Source organism: Bombina bombina, chromosome 1, assembly GCF_027579735.1.
Source record: "Bombina bombina isolate aBomBom1 chromosome 1, aBomBom1.pri, whole genome shotgun sequence".
In the NCBI taxonomy this organism is placed as follows: domain Eukaryota; kingdom Metazoa; phylum Chordata; class Amphibia; order Anura; family Bombinatoridae; genus Bombina; species Bombina bombina.
This window is the reverse complement of record NC_069499.1, coordinates 957,696,238-957,718,297: the sequence shown is the minus strand read 5'-3', so window position 1 is coordinate 957,718,297 and position 22,060 is coordinate 957,696,238. Positions and strand designations below refer to the sequence as shown.

At 38.4% G+C, this 22,060-nt stretch overlaps 1 protein-coding gene across 1 annotated transcript; it reads right to left on the bottom strand.

Annotated features, from left to right (window-relative positions):
• Positions 1 to 382: 382 nt before the first annotated feature.
• TUBB1 (tubulin beta 1 class VI) lies at positions 383 to 21,075 on the bottom strand. The gene is made up of 4 exons (XM_053705245.1): positions 20,925 to 21,075; positions 8,718 to 8,826; positions 3,763 to 3,873; positions 383 to 3,673 (listed from the first exon to the last, which is right to left on the bottom strand). Exons 1-4 carry the CDS (start codon positions 20,979 to 20,981, stop codon positions 2,580 to 2,582), a joined length of 1,371 nt encoding a protein of 456 aa, XP_053561220.1. The 5' UTR covers positions 20,982 to 21,075; the 3' UTR covers positions 383 to 2,579.
• Positions 21,076 to 22,060: the final 985 nt, after the last annotated feature.

Sequence of the window (22,060 nt, the reverse complement as noted above, 5' to 3'; positions counted from 1 at the left end):
TTCAATTGAAAATCTGGAGGTATGTAACTGACAGTGGGGCTTCAGGGGTCCAATTTTGGCCACTTTGTATGACCCACAAGGTGGCCTGTTCTGTCTTTAAATGCACATGCCTATTTTTAGATTAATGTCCAGCAATGGGTCTGTTATACATTTTGAAGATCTGTGTAAATTCTTCTGGACTATTTCTTAAACTCTTTGAACATTTAGAAAATGAACATAAATGCATACACTAAAAAATATATTTTCTTTTTCACTAAGGAATCTATAAAATTGACCTTTGATGCTGGATTTCAAGAACACTTTTTTATGAGTATTTCTTGCCTTACTTTAGTGTTTGATGGGACACAAAAAAAGCAACAAAAAAAGGGCAGACACTCCAGGATTCAATTATACAATTTTTACTTCATGAACACGTAGCAGTAAGAGCAACGTTTTGGGGTTCACACCCCTTCCTCAGGCTCAATACAAATGAACAATAATCACATTTTAAATAGCTAAACAAATCCCTCCCACCTCTGACATCATAAACACTCCCCTCATTACAAATTATAATCCCATATTAAAGGTATATCACCTATCATAGTGTAAAAAACGTTCCAAAATAATAATTAAAAAAAATCCCATTATAAGTCAAAGAAAAAAGACTCATTGATAATCATTTGAATTTAATCCCATTAACCTAAAAACTAGCCAAAACAGTTTTGTATCTTTCTTATTTATGTGTTTACAAAAGGATAGCCACATTTTAATATCATTTTAGGCCCTTAGGGTGCATGGCATTAAGCCTATGAGGCCGAATTATCAAAGGTCTTGCGGACCTGATCCGACAGTGCGGATCAGGTCCGCAAGACCTCACTGAATGTTGAGAGCAATACGCTCTCCGTATTGAGCATTGCAACAGCAGCTCTTGTGAGCTACTGGTGCAACGCCTCCCGTTGCAGATTCGCGGCCAATGGGCTGCCAGCAGGGGGTGTCAATCAACCCAATCGTACTCGATCGGGTTGAATTGTGGCGATCTCTTGGTGCCTGCTCAGAGCAGACGGACAGGGTTATGGAGCAGCAGCCTTTAGACCGCTGCTCCATAACTTGCGAGTCTGAAGACTCGCCAGAAACAAGCTCCGTCTTTAATGTTAGCAATGTATCTATACCTTTTTATACATATTTTTTTTATGAAGTCATCCTTTCTCGTGCATCAAAATCAGCAATGCTAGCTTCCTTTCCATTTGTTTAATATTGTAACCACCTACGTTTGGCATGTTTGCTGCCAATTCATTAACAATACAGTAGTGCACTCACTTGTGGGGAGTGAAAAGCTCTGCTTACATTTTTAGAGAAAAAAATCTGCTAATAAATTTTAAATCCCATTAATTTTTAAAGGTTCTGTGTACTCAGATATTTTCCCCTCTTTAATATGTTCCTAATGATCCATTTACCGACTGGGCTGTATTAAATTGTTTACAAATAGATCTTATATCTTTTTTATTTTCTCATTTTAAATAGCGGATTTTGCCTGTTGTAACCCTACCTATACAGACCGCTTCTAAACCTGTAAACAAGAACCTTTAGATGAAATATTGCTCATAGTGGGGGCTGTGACAGAGAGGTACTAAAATAAGGAAGACTTTGTGTAAATAATTAGACAGATAAGATAGAAGTTTGTTTTTGCCTTCAAGCTCAACCCAATGTATTGGGTTGCAGTTTCATCTACAAAAATACACCTAAAGAAACTATTCCCCATGCATTTTAAAATCTGTAGCTTTTTTAGCAAATAATTAGAAACACATTAAGGTCCCTTTAAAGAGATATTAAACAGTCTGTTTCATTGTTGTAATAAAAAAGTCTAAGCAGTGTTATATACTTAATATAAATCATTGCAATATGTATTATTCATCTATTTAAATTAATTTTACCTTTTATTTTTTTCGTAAACTTAATTTGTGCAGTGTCCATTACTTCTTGTCACAGCCCTACAATGAGTCTATGGTCTCTACAGGAAGCTTATCTAGCACAATGTCATAAAACTACTAGAGTTGGTTTAGTATTAAGTGAATAGACGAGATAAACAGAGTCAGATTTGCTCATGCTCAGAACTGGCAGAATGCAAGTTAAGTTCCAAAATGTCTTCACTCTTATCACCCTGAGGACAGTTGCTACACTGAGAAAGTGCTAATTTTTGCAAGAAAACAAGTAAGTTCTCTGCTTTTTTTCACAATCTGTTTTATTTATGTTTACTTTGATCTAACCTATTTGTTTTTACCAAAGGAGCACTGTTCAAAATCCCAAAATAGCAGAGTCAATTAAATCCTCATGTAAAATTGATTTGTAAAAAGTCTTAGATGACTTTTTATTGGATTACAAAACTGGTGCAATAGAATTGATAAGAACAGCCAGTGAGTTATTTATACTGACCTCTGAGGTGGGGACTATTATATTTTCTTCCATTGGGCAACTTGAATCCAGCTATATATTCTAAAGTTATTGATACATAAATGCAGTGCTTTGTGTATCTAAACACAAAATATTCTTTTAGAGTCATTTTAGTTTGACTTTAATCACACAAAAATACTGTATATTTCCTTCTATTCATACACTATCCCAAGGGTTTCCTTCACTTGAACCTCTTCCTCTTCTTCTTCTTCCTCAAAATAGCCCTCCATATCTGCTGTGGCATCCTGGTATTGCTGATATTCTGCCACCAAATCGTGAGTGTTGCACTCAGCTTCTGTGAATTCCATTTCATCCATGCCCTCTCCAGTGTACCAATGAAGAAAAGCTTTGCGACGGTACATGGCGGAGAACTGCTCAGCAATACGCTTGAATATCTCCTGGATAGCTGTATTGTTGCCAATGAAAGTAGATGATATTTTGAGGCCACGGGGTGGGATATCACAGATTGCTACTTTGACATTATTGGGAATCCACTCTACAAAGTATGCGCTGTTCTTCGACTGCACAGCAATCATTTGTTCATCCACCTCCTTGGGGGACATCTGGCCACGGAAGATTCCAGCAGCAGTAAGATAACGTCCATGGTGAGGATCACAGGCAGTCATCATGGTTTTGGCATCAAACATCTGCTGGGTTAGCTCAGGCACAGTTAGGGCACTGTATTGCTGGCTTTTACGAGAAGTGAGAGGGGAGAAGCCTGTCATGAAGAAGTGAAGACGGGGGAATGGCACCATGTTAACTGCTAGCTTTCTTAAGTCCGCATTCAGTTGCCCTGGAAAGCGAAAACATGTGGTCACCCCACTCATGGTCATGGAGACAAGATGGTTAAGGTCCCCATAAGTAGGGCTGGTCATCTTTAGTGTGCGGAAGCAGATATCATAGAGGGCTTCATTATCAATGCAGAAGGTTTCATCTGTGTTCTCTATCAATTGGTGGATAGATAGTATGGCATTGTAAGGCTCAACCACTGTGTCTGAGACCTTTGGAGAAGGGAAAATGCTGAAAGTGGTCATCATTCTATCTGGATACTCCTCTTTGATCTTGTTGATAAGGAGGGTACCCATTCCTGAGCCTGTACCTCCACCCAAGGAGTGCACAAGCTGGAAACCTTGAAGACAATCACAGCTCTCGCTCTCTGTTCTTACCACGTCCATTACAGATTCAACCAATTCTGCACCCTCTGTGTAGTGGCCTTTTGCCCAATTATTTCCAGCTCCAGAATTTCCTAGAATATTAGCAACACACATAACGTTTACCCTTACAAGATAAAGTATAATCATTCAAACAAATGCCTTTTTTTTTTTTTATATTTACCATGAATGAAACTGTCAGGACGGAACAGAGATCCAATTTTGCTTGAGCGGAGACTATCCATAGTACCTGGTTCCAAATCCACAAGGACAGCTCTGGGAACATACTTATGGGCTAGAAAAAAAAAACAATTGAACAATGTTTACCAATAAGTAAAGCTTCTGTTGTACTTCATATCTCATATTAACAAAGCAGCTGTTTTTGTCAATAGCATATCTTTCCCTCATATAGAATTATAGAAGAATAAAGAGCATTATTAACTAAATAGATCAATTCTTTTGGGCCCCCCATTCCAAGCATTTAGAATTATGTGGCATGCAATTTTTTAATTTTTGTTTTTTATTTGGGGGGTTTCAAATCTAACTTAATTCCAACCCATATGAAAATTTTATACATTGGACTTGTTTTTATGACATTACATACAAAAACATTTTTGACTTTTTCAAGTGGCATTTCTTGGCTATTTATTTATCTTTTTCAGCTCAAATCACACTTAAAAAAAAACATTGCAATTTAAAACAACTTTCCAATTTACTTCCATTATCAAATTCTCTTCATTCTCCTAGTATCCTTTGTTGAAGGTGCAGCAATGCACTACTGGGAGTTAGCTGAACACATTGGATGAGACAATGACAAGAGCAATATACGTGCAGTCACCAGCTAGCTCTCAGTAGTGCATAGCTGCTCCTGAGTCTACCTAGGTAAAAACAAAGCAAACTACGTTACAGAAGTAAATTGGAAAGTTGTTTAAAACTACATGAAGGTTTAAAGGGACACTAAACCCAATTTTTTTTCTTTAATAATTCAGATACAGCATGCAATTTTAAGCAACTTTCTAATTTACTTCTATTATCATTTTTTCTTCATTCTCTTGCTATCTTTATTTGAAAAAGAAAGCATGTAAGCTAAGGAGCCAGCCAATTTTTTGTTCAGAACCATGGACGGCACTTTTTCATTGGTTCTGTCCAATCATCAAGGACAACCCAGGTTGTTCACAAAAAATGGGCCGGCATCTAAACTGACATTTTTGCTTTTCAAATAGATATACCAAGAGAATGAAGAAAATTTGATAATAGTAGTAAATTAGAAAGTTGCTTAGAATTGCATGTTCTATATGAATCATGCAATAAAAAATGTGGGTTCAGTGTCCCTTTAAGCATGCTAATGCAAAATAAAAAGGAAATTAAACACCTCTTGGTTTTGTGTAAAAATTATACTTGTTTTATGCTACAAAATAACTTGCAGGTTACAGAATGTTCTTTTTGGCCTCTTTAGGGAGCGTAAGGCAAACACAATTCTTACACAAAACCAAGAGGTGTTTAATGTCCTTTTAAAATGAATGTATCCATAGGATAGAATTAAAAAAAATAGGCAGACTTTCATTCATCAAATTTGTACTATTTATTTATTTTCTCTGATTTTTACCTTTTAATGCTATAACGATAAGTGCCGTTCCTTCGCCCACCATATTGCTCAATTGATTGACAGATGACGAATCTGCAATCCACTAATCATTGTTTCCCCCCTTTGCACAAACGTCACGCCACAGGTGGGGAAACAACGATTAGTGGATTGCAGATTGGTCATCTGTCAATCAATTGAGCAATCTGGTGGGCGAAGGAACGGCACTTATCGTTATAGCATTAAAAGGTAAAAATCTGAGAAAATAAATAAATAGTACAAATTTGATGAATGAAAGTCTACCTAAGTTTTTCATTTTCTATCCTGACGTGAACAAGTACGCTCAAATTTACATTCACTTTAAGGAACACGATATCACATTACACATTATTAATGGTTAACATAACAAACACCTGCATTTAAACATATCAGGCAACCGTTATGAATGATTAATTAATTACCTGTCATGTTTTCCTTTTGCTTTGTCTGCATATCATTTGTTTTCCTAAATGTCTGTTAATATCCTTGCCCACTTGAAAATCCTGTTATCCCTTTTCTCATAGTTTTTTTTTCTGTTTTAAGTTTTTTTTTAATGTTACAGATACAAATCCCCAAATCTGCAATGCCAAAATACAAATTTATTCTGAAAAACTTTTTAATTAATATTTTTTAAAAATAAAATTATCATAATTTACTATTTTCCTGGACTGTAAGTTACATTTTTCTCTGCCTGTGTCTTTGATTTGTTTTTTGTGTTCTAAAATGCAAATAATAGTCTATATTTATTTAAAACAGCAACTATTACCTTTCTGATTACAGTACTGTTCTATCTTTGTGAGGGTGCTATGTATACAAGAGTAATACACATTATGTACAACTACCTTTAGGTTACATGTATAAGCTGTATTATTACATGTAAATATTGCCTAAATTACATAAGATGTTATTTACACTCGGTTCCATCCCCTCTCTAAACTGTCTCATTTTACAGATGCAAAGATTCCAAAATCCAAACTATTCCGAAATACAAACCTTTTTCAGACCCAAGCAGTTTGAATAAAGGGTTCTACTTGTATATTGTTTTATAGATCCATCTTTTGTTTTAAATTAAAGAGCCATCATAGTTGCAAATTACATGATATAATCTGTTAGAGCATGTAATCTTCCAACGATCAACCCTGCAAGGGGTTAAGCACAGGGCTCAAGTCGGTAAACACTATTTTTGCAGGGGGAACTAAGTTCCCCCTGGACTGAGAACAGGAACACTTCAGTAAATACTGTTGCTGCTGGTGAGAGGAGCTGGAGCACAGTCTGGTTAGAGGGATAGTAAGATCCTCTAGTAATGGGCAGTAACACTTCCTACAATACATTAAATGTAAGCCTGTCAGCGGTGCTGCTGTGTGATCACCTTCCACTGTGTGGAACATATGGTGCTTACATTTCTGTGTGGCTTGCTCTGGGGTTATTTAGCTCCCCTCAGCAGAAATAGGACTGTTGCACCTTAAGTGGGTGAGACTCTGTGACAGATGAGTAGTCTCAGGCCCACTTAAGGTGCAACAGTCCTATTTCTGCTGAGGGGAGCTAAATAACCCCAGGCAACCACTCAACCCTTTATTGGATTTAATTTGCTTTCATTAACCAAAGTGTATAGATTATATATATATATATATATATATATATATATATATATATATATATATATATATATATATATATATATATATATATATACAATGTGTATGTGTGTTTGTGTATGTGTGCATGTATGTATAAAACAATATTAATTGTGAGAGGGGTGGAAGTCTTAGTGAGTTCCCACACTTTTTTTGTAGGAGTTGACCCCTGGTTAAGTACCTAGTAGAACTTCTGCTTGAGACCTGCAGTGCCCTCAGAAGACCATCAGTTCAACGTGGGTCCCAAGCGGAACTTCTACTATTTTTAACTCCTTTGCAGGGGTTAAATACACAGTAGAGCAGGGTTGATATTTGAAAATCGAATTGTTTTTTACTATAATGGCCTATTAAATGTTAGTTCCTGTTATGGATTGTAACATAATAATAATAGCAAAATCTCCCAAGCATCAAAATCTTTGCAAAAAAAATTCAGAAAGATCGGGATCCAGACCCAAATCATTAGCAATACTGGGGTTAACCAAATCTTTCAGATTTTTTCCCCCAATATGAAAACAAAGATTTTACCAGAATGATTTATAAATGTCATTCCTAGATGTTTGTGGTGGTGACTTCTGTTCTCTTGCGTTTACTGCAGATCTCGATAGCTGTACACGATATTACATAACGGTCTATTAAATACATATACATGTCCCCCAACTACTGAGGGACTATACAATAGTGCTGAATATATGTTTAACCCTTTCCTGATGAAGCTAATTTGTCTACATTGGACTAAGTTCTGAAATTGACGCTAAATTTCACGCTATCGTGATTTCAATGATGGGATCGGGTCGGGGGGGGGGGGGAGTTCCTATGATGCTAGGCATGTCCTCCAGCCTGCGATCCAATTTACCAAGCCTCTATGGCTGCAGGACAGCCAAACGGCTAGGATGTTCCATGCCATCCTAACAGCGCTAAAGCCCAACGCTGTTAGGATGGCATGGAACATCCTAACGGCGGGAAGGGGTTAATGAATCTAGACCATATATTGACCTAAACATCTAAAATGGCTGTTTAAAGTGACAGCCTAGTCAAAATTAAACTTTCATGATTCCAATAGGGCATGCAATTTTAAACAACTTTCCAATTTACTTTCATCATCAAATTTGCTTTGCTCTCTTGGTATTCCTTGTGGAAAGCTAAACCTAGGTAGGCTAATTTCTAAGCCTTTGAACTGAATCTTATCTCAGTGCATTTTGACAGTTATACATTGCTAGTTCATGTGTGCTATATAGATAACGTGCTCACTCCCGTGGAGTTATTAATGAATCAGTACTTCTGGCTAAAATGCAAGCCTGTCAAAAGAACTGAGATAAGGGGGCAGTCTACAGAGGCTTAGTAGCCAGGTAATCACAGAGGTAAAAAGTATCTTACTATAACAGCGTTGGTTATACAAAACTGGGGAATGTGTAATAAAGGGATTATCTATCTTTTTAAACAATACAAATTCTGGAGTAGACTGTCCATTTAAGAGTGTACTTCATATGCACAATATAATAGAATTATTCCAAATTGTCTTGAAACACTTGCAAACATGTTTAAAAGGTCAGTTTTGCACTTTATCAACACAACTGTTGCTGAAATAAAGTGCAAAAACCCGTTGTCGGTGTTGTGAATGCCAAAGCCAATACTGTCCATGCATCATACGTTTTTTATCTACCATCTACTTAGATCCGATCCAAACGGACATTGTGTTATCGCTTGGATTGTTATTGGTCAGAACTTTGAAAACATGGATCTTGAGCTGAGAAACAGACACATGGGATCAGAAAGATTGGAATCCACCCCACTGTTTGCTTCTCTATTGCTCTGCAAGCATGTCAAATGTGTAATTATTGTTCAGCATTATCTTTGGTTTTGATAGTCATCAGTCTTTAAACTTACAGTGAGCTTCAGTGAAGTAAACATTGAGTCTTTCCAGCTGTAAGTCTGAGTCTCCTCTATAGCTCCCAGTGTGGTCAATTCCATGTTCATCACTGATCACCTCCCAGAACTGCAGAGAAGTAAAGAAAACATTGGACCATTGACCTCATTGTTATCCTAGATAAAGGAAATCCTACTCTTGCTAATCTGTTAACACTTATAAATATCCATAGTTGTTCGGAAGTGCAAATGAAAATCATAGGTTTATCATAATTCCCTATTATAAAAAGTAGCTATTGACCTTCAAAATAATGAAAACTATAGTTGCTCAATAGCCCTAAAATAGGTATTAACCCTTAAAGGGCCATAATACCCAAATGTTTAAACACTTGAAAGTGATGCAGCATAGCTGTAAAAAGCTGACTAGAAAATATCTCCTGAACATCTCTATGTAAAAAAGAAAGCTATTTCTCTTACATGGTGTATCCAGTCCACGGATTCATCCTTACTTGTGGGATATTCTCAATCCCTACAGGAAGTGGCAAAGAGAGCACACAGCAGAGCTGTCCATATAGCTCCCCTCAGGCTCCGCCCCCCCAGTCATTCTCTTTGCCGCTCTAACAAGTAGCATCGCCACAGGAGGGTAAAGAGTATGTGGTGTTAGATTTGTAGTTTTTATTTCTTCAATCAAGAGTTTGTTATTTTAAAATAGTGCCGGCTTGTACTATTTACTCTGAGGCAGAAAGTGATGAAGATTTCTGCTGAGAGGAAAAAGATTTTAGCATGTTGTAACTAAAATCCATTGCTGTTCCCACACAGGACTGTTGAGTACCGGAGAACTTCAGTTGGGGGGAACAGTTTGCAGGCTTAACTGCTTAAGGTATGCTCAGTCACTTTTTTTCTAACAAGACTTGGTAATGCTTGAAGACTGACAGAAATCCCCATGTGGGAAGGTAAGCCATATTCTCAGACTCAGTATAGAAGGATGGCTTGGTTAAAAGGGTTTAAATCACTGGTGGACACTGTTATGGGGAAAATCGATTATTTTTTAATATAATCTGATGTTTGTACAAGTGTTTGGAACACTTTATAGGGGTTTTATACACCTGGCATGATTTTAGACACCTAAATTGACTCAGGAAGGCCCCACAACTCCGGAGTGAAGAGGGAGGGGGCCTAATTTTCGCTCCTCAGTTGCGCAGTTGTTTTGCAAGTCAGCTTCATGCAGCTTCACATGTAGAGTCCAGAGATTGCAGAAGGACTTCAGGGAGGCTTGTTTCGTTCCAAAACTAATCCCCAAGGAAGGTAGGGCCACAGCAGAGTCTGTGGCATCGTGCTGTAGTGTGTTAAACCGGTGGCAGCTTCAATTTGCTCCGGTTTGGGCAATAAGGGGTTAATTGGCTTGAAACTTGGTGTGCAATCTTTTCAAAGCATTAGGATCATATGGTGTAAATTTCATAAAGATCGGATGTTTTTTTGAGATTTGGTAAAAAAGTGGGTGCTTTTTATTATTTAAAGGTACAGTAACGTTTTTTCAAAAAGTGTATTTTTTTGTATTTAAGTGCTATCTAAGTCTGTCTAACATGTCTGAGCCTACAGATAGACCTTGTTCTATGTGTTTGAAAGCCATGGCGGTACCCCCATTGCATTTGTGTTTTAAAGTGTGCTAAGGTATCTAAACATTTTAATGATCATGCAGTGACACTTAAAAATGTAGCCCAAGATGATTCTTTGACGGAAGGTAATGAGGATAGTCCTCCTTCCTCTCCCCATGTGTCTACACCAGTTACACCCGCGCAAGCGTTGCCTATTACCTCTAGCGCATTGTGCCCTATTACATTACAACAATTAGCAGCAGTCATGGATAATTCCCTTGCGGCATTTCTATCCAAACTGCCAGTTTTTCCAAAAAAGCGTGATAGCTCAGTTTTAAGAACAGAGGATGAGCAATCAGAAGCTTTGGATGATTTATCTGTAGTACCCTCACAACACTCTGAAGTGGCAGTGAGGGATGGGCTGTCCGAGGGAGAAATTTCTGACACAGGAAAAATTTCTCAGTGGGCAGAGTCAGATTCATTAGCGTTTAAATTTAAGCTGGAACACCTCCGCGTCCTGCTTAAGGAGGTTTTAGCTAGATGATTGTGACCCCATGGTGGTCCCAGAAAAATTGTGTAAAATGGACAGATTTTTAGAGGTCCCTGTATACACTGATGCGTTTCCGATCCCAAAGAGGGTGGCGGATATTGTGACTAAGGAGTGGGAGAGACCAGGTGTACCTTTTGTTCCCCCCCTATCTTTAAGAAAATGTTCCCCATAAATGACCCCAGGCGGGACGCGTGGCAGACGGTCCCTAAGGTGGAGGGAGCAGTTTTAACACTTGCTAAGCGTACAACTATACCAATAGAAGACAGTTGTGCTTTTAAAGACCCTATGGATAAAAAATTGGAAGGTTTGCTGAAGAAAATGTTTGTTCAGCAAGGTTTCCTTCTCCAGCCAATTGCCTGCATTATTCCTGTAACTACTGCAGCGGCTTTTTGGTTTGAGGCACTGGAGGAGTCGCTCCAGAGGGAGACTTCATATGACGAAGTCATGGATAGAATTCACGCTTTAAAGCTGGCTAATTCTTTTATCACTGATGCCGCTTTCCAATTAGCTAAGTTAGCGGCAAAAAATTCAGGTTTTGCCATTATGGCGCGAAGAGCGCTTTGGCTCAAATCGTGGTCGGCTGACGTGTCGTCCAAAACAAAATTACTAAACATTCCTTTCAAGGGAAAGACCCTTTCTGGTCCCGAGTTGAAAGAAATTATCGCGGATATCACTGGGGGGAAGGGTCATGCCCTCCCGCAGGATAGACCGTTTAAGGCCAAAAACAAGGCTAATTTTCGCTCCTTTCGCAACTTCAGGAGCGGACCTGCTTCAACCTCTGCTGCCGCTAAGCAAGAGGGTAACACTTCCCAGCCTAAAGCAACCTGGAAACCCTTGCAGGGCTGGAATAAGGGTAAACAGGCCAAGAAGCCTGCGCCTGCTGCCAAGACAGCATGAATGGGTAGCCCCTGATCCGGGACCGGATGTAGTAGGGGGCAGACTTTCTCTCTTTGCTCAGGCTTGGGCAAGAGACGTTCCAGATCCCTGGGCATTAGAAATTGTTGCTCAGGGGTATCTTCTAGAATTCAAGGACTCTCCCCCAAGGGGAAGGTTCCACATTTCTCGTTTGTCTTCAGACCAGACAAAGAAACAGGCGTTCTTACGCTGTGTCGAAGATCTTCTAAAGATGGGAGTGATACACCCAGTACCAATTGCAGAACAAGGTCTGGGATTTTACTCAAACCTGTTTGTAGTTCCCAAAAAGGAAGGAACTTTCAGGCCAATCCTGGATCTAAAAATTCTAAACAAATTCCTCAGAGTTCCATCTTTCAAAATGGAAACTATTCGGACAATCTTGCCGATGATCCAGGAAGGTCAATATATGACTACCGTGGATCTAAAGGATGCGTACCTACATATTCCTATCCACAAAGATCATCATCAGTTCCTAAGGTTCGCCTTTTCTGGACACGCATTACCAGTTCGTGGCCCTTCCTTTCGGGTTGGCCACCACTCCCAGAATTTTCACAAAGGTGCTAGGGTCCCTTCTAGCGGTACTAAGACCGCGGGGCATTGCAGTAGCACCTTACCTAGACGACATCTTAATACAGGCGTCGTCTTTTCACAGAGCCAAAGCTCATACGGACATTGTTCTGGCCTTTCTAAGGTCTCACGGGTGGAAGGTGAACGTAGAAAAAAGTTCTTTGTCCCCGCTCACAAGGGTTCCCGTCCTGGGAACACTAATAGACTCGGTAGAAATGAAAATCTTTCTGACAGCAGTCAGGAAGTCAAAACTTTTGAATACTTGCCGAGTTCTTCATTCCATTCCTCGGCCTTCTGTGGCTCAGTGCATGGAGGTAATCGGTCTAATGGTTGCGGCAATGGATGTAGTCCCTTTTGCCCAAATTCATCTAAGACCACTGCAACTGTGCATGCTCAAACAGTGGAATGGGGATTATGCAGATTTGTCTCCTCAAATACAAATGGACCAGAAAACCAGAGACTCTCTTCTCTGGCGGTTGTCTCAGGATCACCTGTCTCAGGGAATGAGTTTCCGCAGACCGGAGTGGATCATTTTCACGACCGATGACAGTCCATTAGGCTGGGGTGCGGTCTGGGGAAGAATCTCTTCTCCCGATAAACATTTTGGAACTGAGAGCGATATTCAATACGTTCCAGGCATGGCCTCAACTAGCGGAGGCCAAATTCATCAGATTTCAGTCGGACAACATCACGACTGTAGCGTACATCAATCATCAGGGAGGAACAAAGAGTTCCCTAGCGATGAAGGAAGTAACCAAGATCATCAAATGGGCGGAGGACCACTCCTGCCATCTATCTGCAATTCACATCCCAGGAGTAGACAACTGGGAGGCGGATTTTCTGAGTCGTCAGACTTTCCATCCGGGGGAGTGGGAACTCCACCTGGAGGTCTTTCCTCAGCTAACCCAGCTATGGGGCATTCCAGAATTGGATCTGATGGCGTCCCGTCAGAACACCAAACTTCCCCTTTACGGATCCAGATCCAGGGATCCCAAGGTGGCATTGATAGATGCTTTAGTAGCGCCTTGGTCACTCAGTCTAGCTTATGTCTTTCCACCGTTTCCTCTTCTCCCTCGGCTAGTAGCCAGAATCAAACAGGAGAAGGCTTCGGTAATTCTGATAGCGCCTGCGTGGCCACGCAGGACTTGGTATGCAGACCTAGTGGACATGTCATCGGCTCCACCATGGAAACTGCCATCGAGGCAGGATCTTCTAATTCAAGGTCCATTCAAGCATCCAAATCTAGTTTCTCTGCAACTGACTGCTTGGAGATTGAACGCTTAATTCTAGCTAAGCGTGGGTTCTCTGAATCAGTTATAGATACTCTGATCCAGGCTAGAAAGCCTGTCACGAGGAAAATTTACCATAAGATATGGCGGAAATATCTTTGTTGGTGCGAATCCAATGGTTACTCATGGAGTAAGGTTAGGATTCCAAGGATATTGTCTTTTCTCCAAGAAGGATTGGAGAAAGGTTTGTCAGCTAGTTCCTTAAAGGGACAGATATCTGCGCTGTCTATTCTGTTACACAAGCGTCTGGCAGCTGTACCAGACATTCAGGCGTTTGCACAGGCCCTGGTTAGAATCAAGCCTGTCTACAGACCTGTGGCTCCTCCATGGAGTCTAAATTTAGTTCTTTCAGATCTTCAAGGGGTTCCGTTTGAACCTTTGCATTCCATAGATATTAAGTTGTTATCTTGGAAAGTTTTGTTTTTGGTAGCTATTTCTTCTGCTCGAAGAGTTTCTGAATTGTCTGCTTTGCAGTGTAATTCACCCTATCTGGTGTTCCATGCAGATAAGGTTGTTTTGCGTACCAAACCTGGTTTCCTTCCAAAAGTGGTTTCTAATAAGAATATTAACCAGGAAATTATTGTTCCTTCTCTGTGCCCTAATCCAGTTTCTAAGAAGGAACGACTGTTACACAATCTTGATGTGGTTCATGCTTTAAAATTCTATTTAAAGGCAACTAAAGATTTCAGACAAACATCATCCTTGTTTGTTGTCTATTCTGGTAAGAGGAGAGGTCAGAAAGCGACTGCTACCTCTCTTTCCTTCTGGCTGAAAAGCATCATCCGATTGGCTTATGAGACTAATGGACAGCAGCCTCCTGAACGAATTACAGCTCATTCCACCAGAGCTGTGACTTCCACATGGGCTTTCAAGAATGAGGCTTCTGTTGAACAGATTTGTAAGGCAGCGACTTGGTCTTCACTGCATACATTTGCCAAATTTTTCAAATTCGATATTTTTGCTTCTTCGGGGGCTATTTTTGGGAGAAAGGTTTTGCAAGCAGTGGTGCCTTCCGTTTAGGTTACCTGACTTGTTCCCTCCCTTCATCCGTGTCCTAAAGCTTTGGTATTGGTATCCCACAAGTAAGGATGAATCCGTGGACTGGATACACCATGTAAGAGAAAACAGAATTTATGCTTACCTGATAAATTACTTTCTCTTACGGTGTATCCAGTCCACGGCCCGCCCTGGCAATTAAGTCAGGTTCAAATTTATTTTAGTAAAACTACAGTCACCACTGCACCCTATAGTTTCTCCTTTTTCTCCTAACCGTCGGTCGAATAACTGGGGGGGCGGAGCCTGAGGGGAGCTATATGGACAGCTCTGCTGTGTGCTCTCTTTGCCACTTCCTGTAGGGATTGAGAATATCCCACAAGTAAGGATGAATCCGTGGACTGGATACACCGTAAGAGAAAGTAATTTATCAGGTAAGCATAAATTCTGTTTTTACCTCAAAAGTTCCTCAGTAGCCACCTCCCATTGTAAAGGATTTCTAAGCAGCATTTTAGTGTGTCTGTCCTGGGACAGCTTAGGGGATGAGCCTCGTGAACTCTCATATTATTTCACCAATCAGGTAAATGAAGCTTACTATGAATTCTCATGAGAGTTAAGTCAAATCTCATGAGATCACAGTAAGAGTTCATGACCTTAGCACTGCTGATGCTGATTGGCTGCTGTTCATTTCTTCATATTTTTTTTTTTTTACCTGCAGCTGGGAGCAGCTGAGTATAACTTTTTACACAGAACTTACTCTGCTGAGCTGAGGAGATTGTGAGGTAAAATATCTTCCTTTTTTACATAGAGATGCTCAGGTGATATTTTCCTGTCAGCTTTTTACAGTTATACTGCATCAATTTCAAGTGATTTAGCATATGAGTATTATGTCTCTGTAACCGGTTATTGGTAAAAAAAAAAAAAGATATAAAACAATGATCCCATATTCTTTAAGGCAGCTATGGGGTTAAAAGGCAGTTATAATTACCCAGGATACAGAAACATCATCTCTCAAAATGAGAAACGTTAAATAACCTCATAGTCATGAAACCTTTGCAACCAGTGTCCACTGAAAAGATTTGCATATAAAATATGCATTTACTCCATTTTGCTAATTCTATTTTTTAAATCAGGGATGACCAACTGGTGTCCCAAGGGCCACATGCGTCCCTCTGCACTATCCCTCAGAAAAAGCACAAGTAAGAATGTGTGCCACCGTTTTTTAATTGTATTTGTTATGACTATGATTTCATTGGAACAATCATAGTTACACAATGATGCAATTGGAAATGTCCCCCCTAAACCCACTTACCCACTAAAAAATTTAAGATCATATTTGAAACTCACATTTATCATAACTAGATGCCAGAGTCACATGGATCAATTACTTGAGTTGATTGCTGCTTACCTAAATACTACTGCCCTAGGCACAGACATAGTTCCCTATGCCAAAATATGCCTCTCTAACTTATTTTATTCTCAGGCTGCCCATAATTATATTTCTTTGATCACAGCACACCATTTTTTCAGGAGGTCAGTTGATCTGTCTTTAGTTTGAATGCAGATGTCCTCTGGTTCCTGGATCTTCAGAACATTAACATACATCAGAAGGAAGGAAAATCCAACATATAACAATTTATAGGGACACTAAAGTCAAAATAAACTTTCATGATTCAGATAGAGCAGCAGTTTTAAGAGACTTTCCAATTTACTTTCACTATCGAATTTTGCACAGTTTTTTTATATGCACACTTTCTGAGGCACCAGCTTCTAATGAGCTTGGGTGCAAACTCACAAGGTATACATATACTAGTCTGTGATTGGTTAATTGGTTGATTACTCATTTACTGTACCCACTTATACCATTTTTTGCTCCATTAAATGGACTTTCTAAACATACCATTATTTTCATCATATCATATAATTTATAAATTATTATAATTTGTATAAAATATGATGAAACAATTGAAAAAAAAACCAAATTTCTTTTTAACTTTGACCCCCAAAATCTGTTACACATCTACAACCACAAACACCCATGCTAAAGAGTTTCTAAATTTTGTCTTGAGTTTAGAAATACCCAATGTTTATCTCCATAATGGACCGGGCATTTCAGATTAAAACTTCCCCAAAAGACCAGAGTATTTTTAGCATTTTTGCTATCACTCCATTTAAACAGAAATAGAGCCTATCAAAACTATATATTTATTTTTTTTAGTAGACAACCCAAAGTATTGATCTAGGCCCATTTTGGTATATTTCATGCCACTACTTCACCGCCAAATGTGATCAAATACATTTTTTTTAAATTTACAAATATATTGTGCAATCATGGCACAAATGGTTGTAAATGCTTCTCTGGGATCCCCTTTTTCAGAAATAGCAGACATATATGGATTTGGCATTGCTTTTTGGTAATTCGAAGGGCCGCTAATTGCAGCTGCACACCACACTTGTATTATGCCTAGCAGTGAAGGGGTTAATTTTAGCTTTAAGTATATAGATTACCCTCCCATCTGACACATCCCACCCCCTGATCCCTTTCAAACAGCTCTCTTCCCTCCCCCAATGGTCACTAGCACATCCACAGTCATTAAGGGGTTAAATCACTAGAAAAAAAGGAGGGGATTTTAAGTGCACAATAGCCCTTTTATGACATTTAACATTAAAAGTATTACTTTAATACATTTACATTAAAAAGACTAAATCACTATGGATAAAAAAATAAACACCCCAGACTGGAGAGGTGAGCCAACATTGGTAGGTGCCCCCAGTATTCCTGTCTGATAACTGGATACCTTGGCATCAGTTGGGTGCACCGCCTATAGACAACCTCTAGCAGAAAAAAACTTTTACAGAAACAAAAATTAAAGAATGAAGCAAAAGTGGGCCTTTCTCAAACTTGTTTTTGATAAAACAAACTTGAGAAAGGCCTGTTTTCAGGCTGAAACGCTTCACTTTTGCTTTCTGCACTATTCATTTAAAGGATAGGGCGTGTAATGCCAGATTGTGCGCTATTCACATAAAAGATAACACACCCAGTGATATTGATTGAGCTCCACTTGTAATCTTGCCCTACATTGAATGATCCTTTCTTTAGATCTATACTGATGTTCTGAAGATCCAGGAACCACAGGATGACTGCATTCAAACTAAAGACAGATCAGTGCGCCTCCTGAGAAGAGTAATCCATGTAGTTGAAGAAGTGGTTGAAGAAAGAGTGGAGATCCTGAGGGTGGCTTCAACACTTGATGAGGAGAGTACACAATGTTTTTTTCTTGTATTATTTATCAGTTGTGCTAGCTATATAGTTTCTAATAGCCAGAATTCTGTGTCTGATGATGTGCACCGTAAACATAGGCAGAGCATTAGCTGTAGGAAAAAATCTCATATGTGCTGCTGGTCTTTAAATAGATCTATGTGAGTATTTACTCAAATTTCTTCCACTATCCTAGATTCTCTATCAATTAAATCAATTCTCCAGTGTGATAACTGCTTGTTCTCTTATTGAGTTAATCCACTACATTCAGGGAACTTTACACATTAGTGACTGTTTCATAAAATAATATAGAAATTTGAGTTATTTCAAACCATAGTGAATCTTGGCCAATATTCTAAAATGTAACAATAATTTGTAAGGAAAAAAAAAGTGGTTTTCTGACTGTGCCTGACAAACAGTATTTTAAGAATCCTATCTCACATTCCCCTCACCAGACTGGGCCACAGTCTCCTTATCAGTCCTCCACACCACTTAGTCCATGCAGCCACACCCTCCCTCCCCTTATTTCAAATTGACATCTCTTCTCCACAGAAAATGTTTTCAGATGAATGTATTATTTCATTTGTTGTCATGTGATCAGAATAGGAAGCTTTATATATAGAAAGTAAAGTGGTAGACCGTGATCCTAGGGGGAGCAGGGTGCTAGACACCCACAGTCCTTGTTGAAAAACCACCAATTCTCAGAAAATAAAATACATTTGCAATGCAGATCCATTTTACATTTTGTTATAGCAGGACAAGGAGAGAGATAAATAGGCCAATAAGAGGATTTATGTGTGAAAATCAGTAATAAACAGTAGAAAATTACCTCACCACCACCAGTGTCCCACTTCAATCTTGATAAAAAAAACTTATTACAGACTCTGCAACGTCTAGAAACCCACCTGGTGGTCACCTACGCTCAGTGGGAACTGTACATTCCAGTTTTAATCCCACTTTATTAAAATTTCCTTCTGTATCTGGTTGTCTATTGCCAGTTAGCCTCCCCAGTGTTTTGCAAGACGTAAATCATCTGATGCGGACAATTCACAGGATATATTTTCTGTTCACTCAAAAGTCAAAATTATACTTTGATTATTTGGATAGAAAGTGCTCAAAAAAAAAAACCCATCCAACTTACTTTTGTTATCAAATGTATTTCTTTCTCTTTGTTTCCTTTGTTAAATCTAAGGTAGGCTCAGGCGTGTATGATATATATATATATATATATATACACACACACAGATAATTTACTAACTTTGCTGCCATATAGAGCAAAACACGTGTGCACTCCTGAGCCTACGTCCGTATGCCCTCATGGAAAAGTGCTACGTTTCAACAGAGGGTACAAAGATAAAGAGGTAAATTTGAAAACAGAAGAAAAATAAAGTTGCTTTTTTTTTTGTACTCCCTGTCTGTATTATGAAAGATTATTTTCAACTACCATGTCCCTTTAACAAAAAAGTTCACATTTTTTGTACAGAGATTATAGAGTTCAAGTGTTGACTTTCTATTGCGACATTTAAAACCAGAAATTCCCCTATGTTTTTGTGTTTGCAAGAGAAATTAACTCTAGCATGAATGTAATCTTTGATTTGAAATATATAACAAATAAAAAATGATGTCCTTAGCTAAATGTGCAATGCTCTGCAGCCAACTAGTAAGGAATCATCAAACAAGAACGTTACAGGCTATTGCAGGGGTCCTGCAGAAAAGTGAGGCACTGCAAGAGTTGAAAATATTTGACATCAGACAAAAAAGGTATTCATTATTTAAGCTTTAAAATCTTAAAGGGACACTCTAGTCAAAATTAAAATTTCATGATCCAGGTAGCAATTTTAAACAACTTTCCAATTGACTTTTAATATTAAATTTGCTTTGTTCCCTTGGTGGTATTTTTGAAAAGCTAAACCTAGGTAGGCTCAAACTGATTTCTAAACTGTTGAAAACCGCCTCTAAGCTCAGAGCATTTTGAAAGTTTTTCACAGTTATACAGTACTAGTTCATATGTGTCATATAGATAAACACTGTGCTCACTCACGTGGAGTTATTTAGGAGTCTGCACTGATTGGCTAAACTGCATGTCTGACAAAAGCACTGAGATAAGGGGGCAGTCTGCAGAGGCTTAGATACAAGGTAATCACAGAGGTATAAAGTATATTAATATAATTGTGTTGGTTATGCAAAACTGGAGAATGGATAATAAAGGGATTATCTATCTGTTTAAACAATAAAAATTCTGGTGTAGACTGTCACTTTATGCAAAGTACAAATATATTTAAGCAATTTGCAGCACAGCCAGGGCAGGATATACAGATATTACATTGTTTTCCGTACTTCCGAGTTTGTATGAATTACTATATAAGTAATATCAAAAGAGAGATTAAGGACAGTTACCTAATTAGTTTTACCTACACCATTCCAAACTGTTGTAAAGTCACAGGCGTTAGAACATATACATTTTTATGTTCCAATTATGGTTTTAAGTTTACAATTACATAAACCTAAACAAAAAAAAGCAAAATTAATTAATTAATTAATTTAAAACAAAAATAACCTTCATTATTTAAGCTTTAAAATCTTAAGCAAAGTACAAATATATTTTAACAATTTGCAACACAAAAAGGGCAGGATTTACAGATATTACATTGTTTTCTGTAATTCCGAGTTTGTATGAATTACTATATGAGTAATATCAAAAGAGAGATTAAGGATAGTTAACTAATTAGTTTATCTACACCATTCCAAACTGTTGTAAAGTCACAGGCGTTAGAACATATATATATTTATGTTCCAAATATGGTTTTAAGTTTATAATTACATAAAGCTAAACAAAAAAAGCAAAATTAATTAATTAAAAAACAAAAATAATATTAATAATAATCACACCTTTAGCAGCACAGGAATATAAAGAAACCATGTGTCACTACCAGATTAATGTAAGGCATACAAAAAATGTTAAAGCACAAATTACTCAGCTCTAGGTTCCTAAACTGATCTAATTTTAGAAAAGAATATGGATATATTTCATGACAGAGAGAAGTTAAAATGGTCAGATACCTTTTCTCCAATTTGATTGCCACACTGGCCTATTTGAAGGTGGACGATCTCCCGCATGCTTCTTGGGGTTTAAAGCCTTTAACTTGATGGGTGAGACCTCACTCTAATTCAAAGTTGTTCTGGTGAAGCATAAATACTCTACAGTTATTTTTTTAAACTGGAGCTTACGTCATAGTTGTAAATGTTATCTCTGCACAGCTGGGAGGCCAGATCTGTATGTGCGAGTACTAAACAGGGGAATAAAAAGTTGTGAGTTTAAAACCAACCTCTTGTAGTGTGTCAGCAGTTTTTTCCAGAAACTTTAATTGTCAATTAAAATATCAATCTGATTCTTCAATTATATTTTAATATATATTAAAATAAATTCTACTAAACACTTTTATTACATTGTCATAAACTCCACACAGAACCAACTACCACAGAAAAAAGTAACTAAATAAAAGAATACAGGGGAGGAACATTCACTGTGGGGTAACTAACTTGGTACCTAGATGCACCCATGTGCCTTATTTAAAAGAGTCTGGTGACTGGGTCCATTTGGGTCCAGTTATCTATGCTATACAATAAAAGAATACATGATGCTTGAAACGGCTCAATAAACACAAAATAACTGCCACTATCTTCCCATGTGTATATTAACCATGTTTTCTTTTACAAAGATATGACGAGTCCACGGATTTCATCCTTACTTGTGGGATATTAACCTCCTGCTAACAGGAAGTGGCAAAGAGCACCACAGCAGAGCTGTATATATAGCCCCTCCCTTCCCCTCCACCCTCAGTCATTCTCTTTGCCTGTGTTATACTAGGAAGACATGGTAAAGTGAGGTGTTAGTTTTAGTTTCTTCAATCAAGAAGTTTGTTATTTTAAATGGTACTGGTGAGTACTATTTTCTTCAGGGGGATATGGAAGAAGATTTCTGCCCTGAGGTTGATGATCTTAGCATTTGTAACTAAGATCTACGCTGGTTCCCACAATACTTCTGAAGGTAACCATGAGACATCTTCAGTGTGGAGACCGGTTTTATGCTACAAGCAGCATTAAGGTATGTGCAGCCTTTTTTATTCTGAGGAGACTTGGTGTATCAGAACTGGTTGGCATTTATTTCCCTGTATGGGAATGGGGTAAGCAGTATC

What these genes read in the sequence shown, in the direction of transcription:
- TUBB1 (XM_053705245.1), bottom strand. Translation starts at nt 20,981, where the DNA reads ATGCGGGAGATCGTCCACCTTCAAATAGGCCAGTGTGGCAATCAAATT. An exon ending in GCAATCAAATTGGAGAAAAG is followed by an intron (nt 8,827 to 20,924) that starts GTATCTGACCAT and finishes ACTTCTCTGCAG; the next exon opens with TTCTGGGAGGTGATCAGTGA. An exon ending in TCCTGACAGTTTCATTCATG is followed by an intron (nt 3,674 to 3,762) that starts GTAAATATAAAA and finishes CTAATATTCTAG; the next exon opens with GAAATTCTGGAGCTGGAAAT.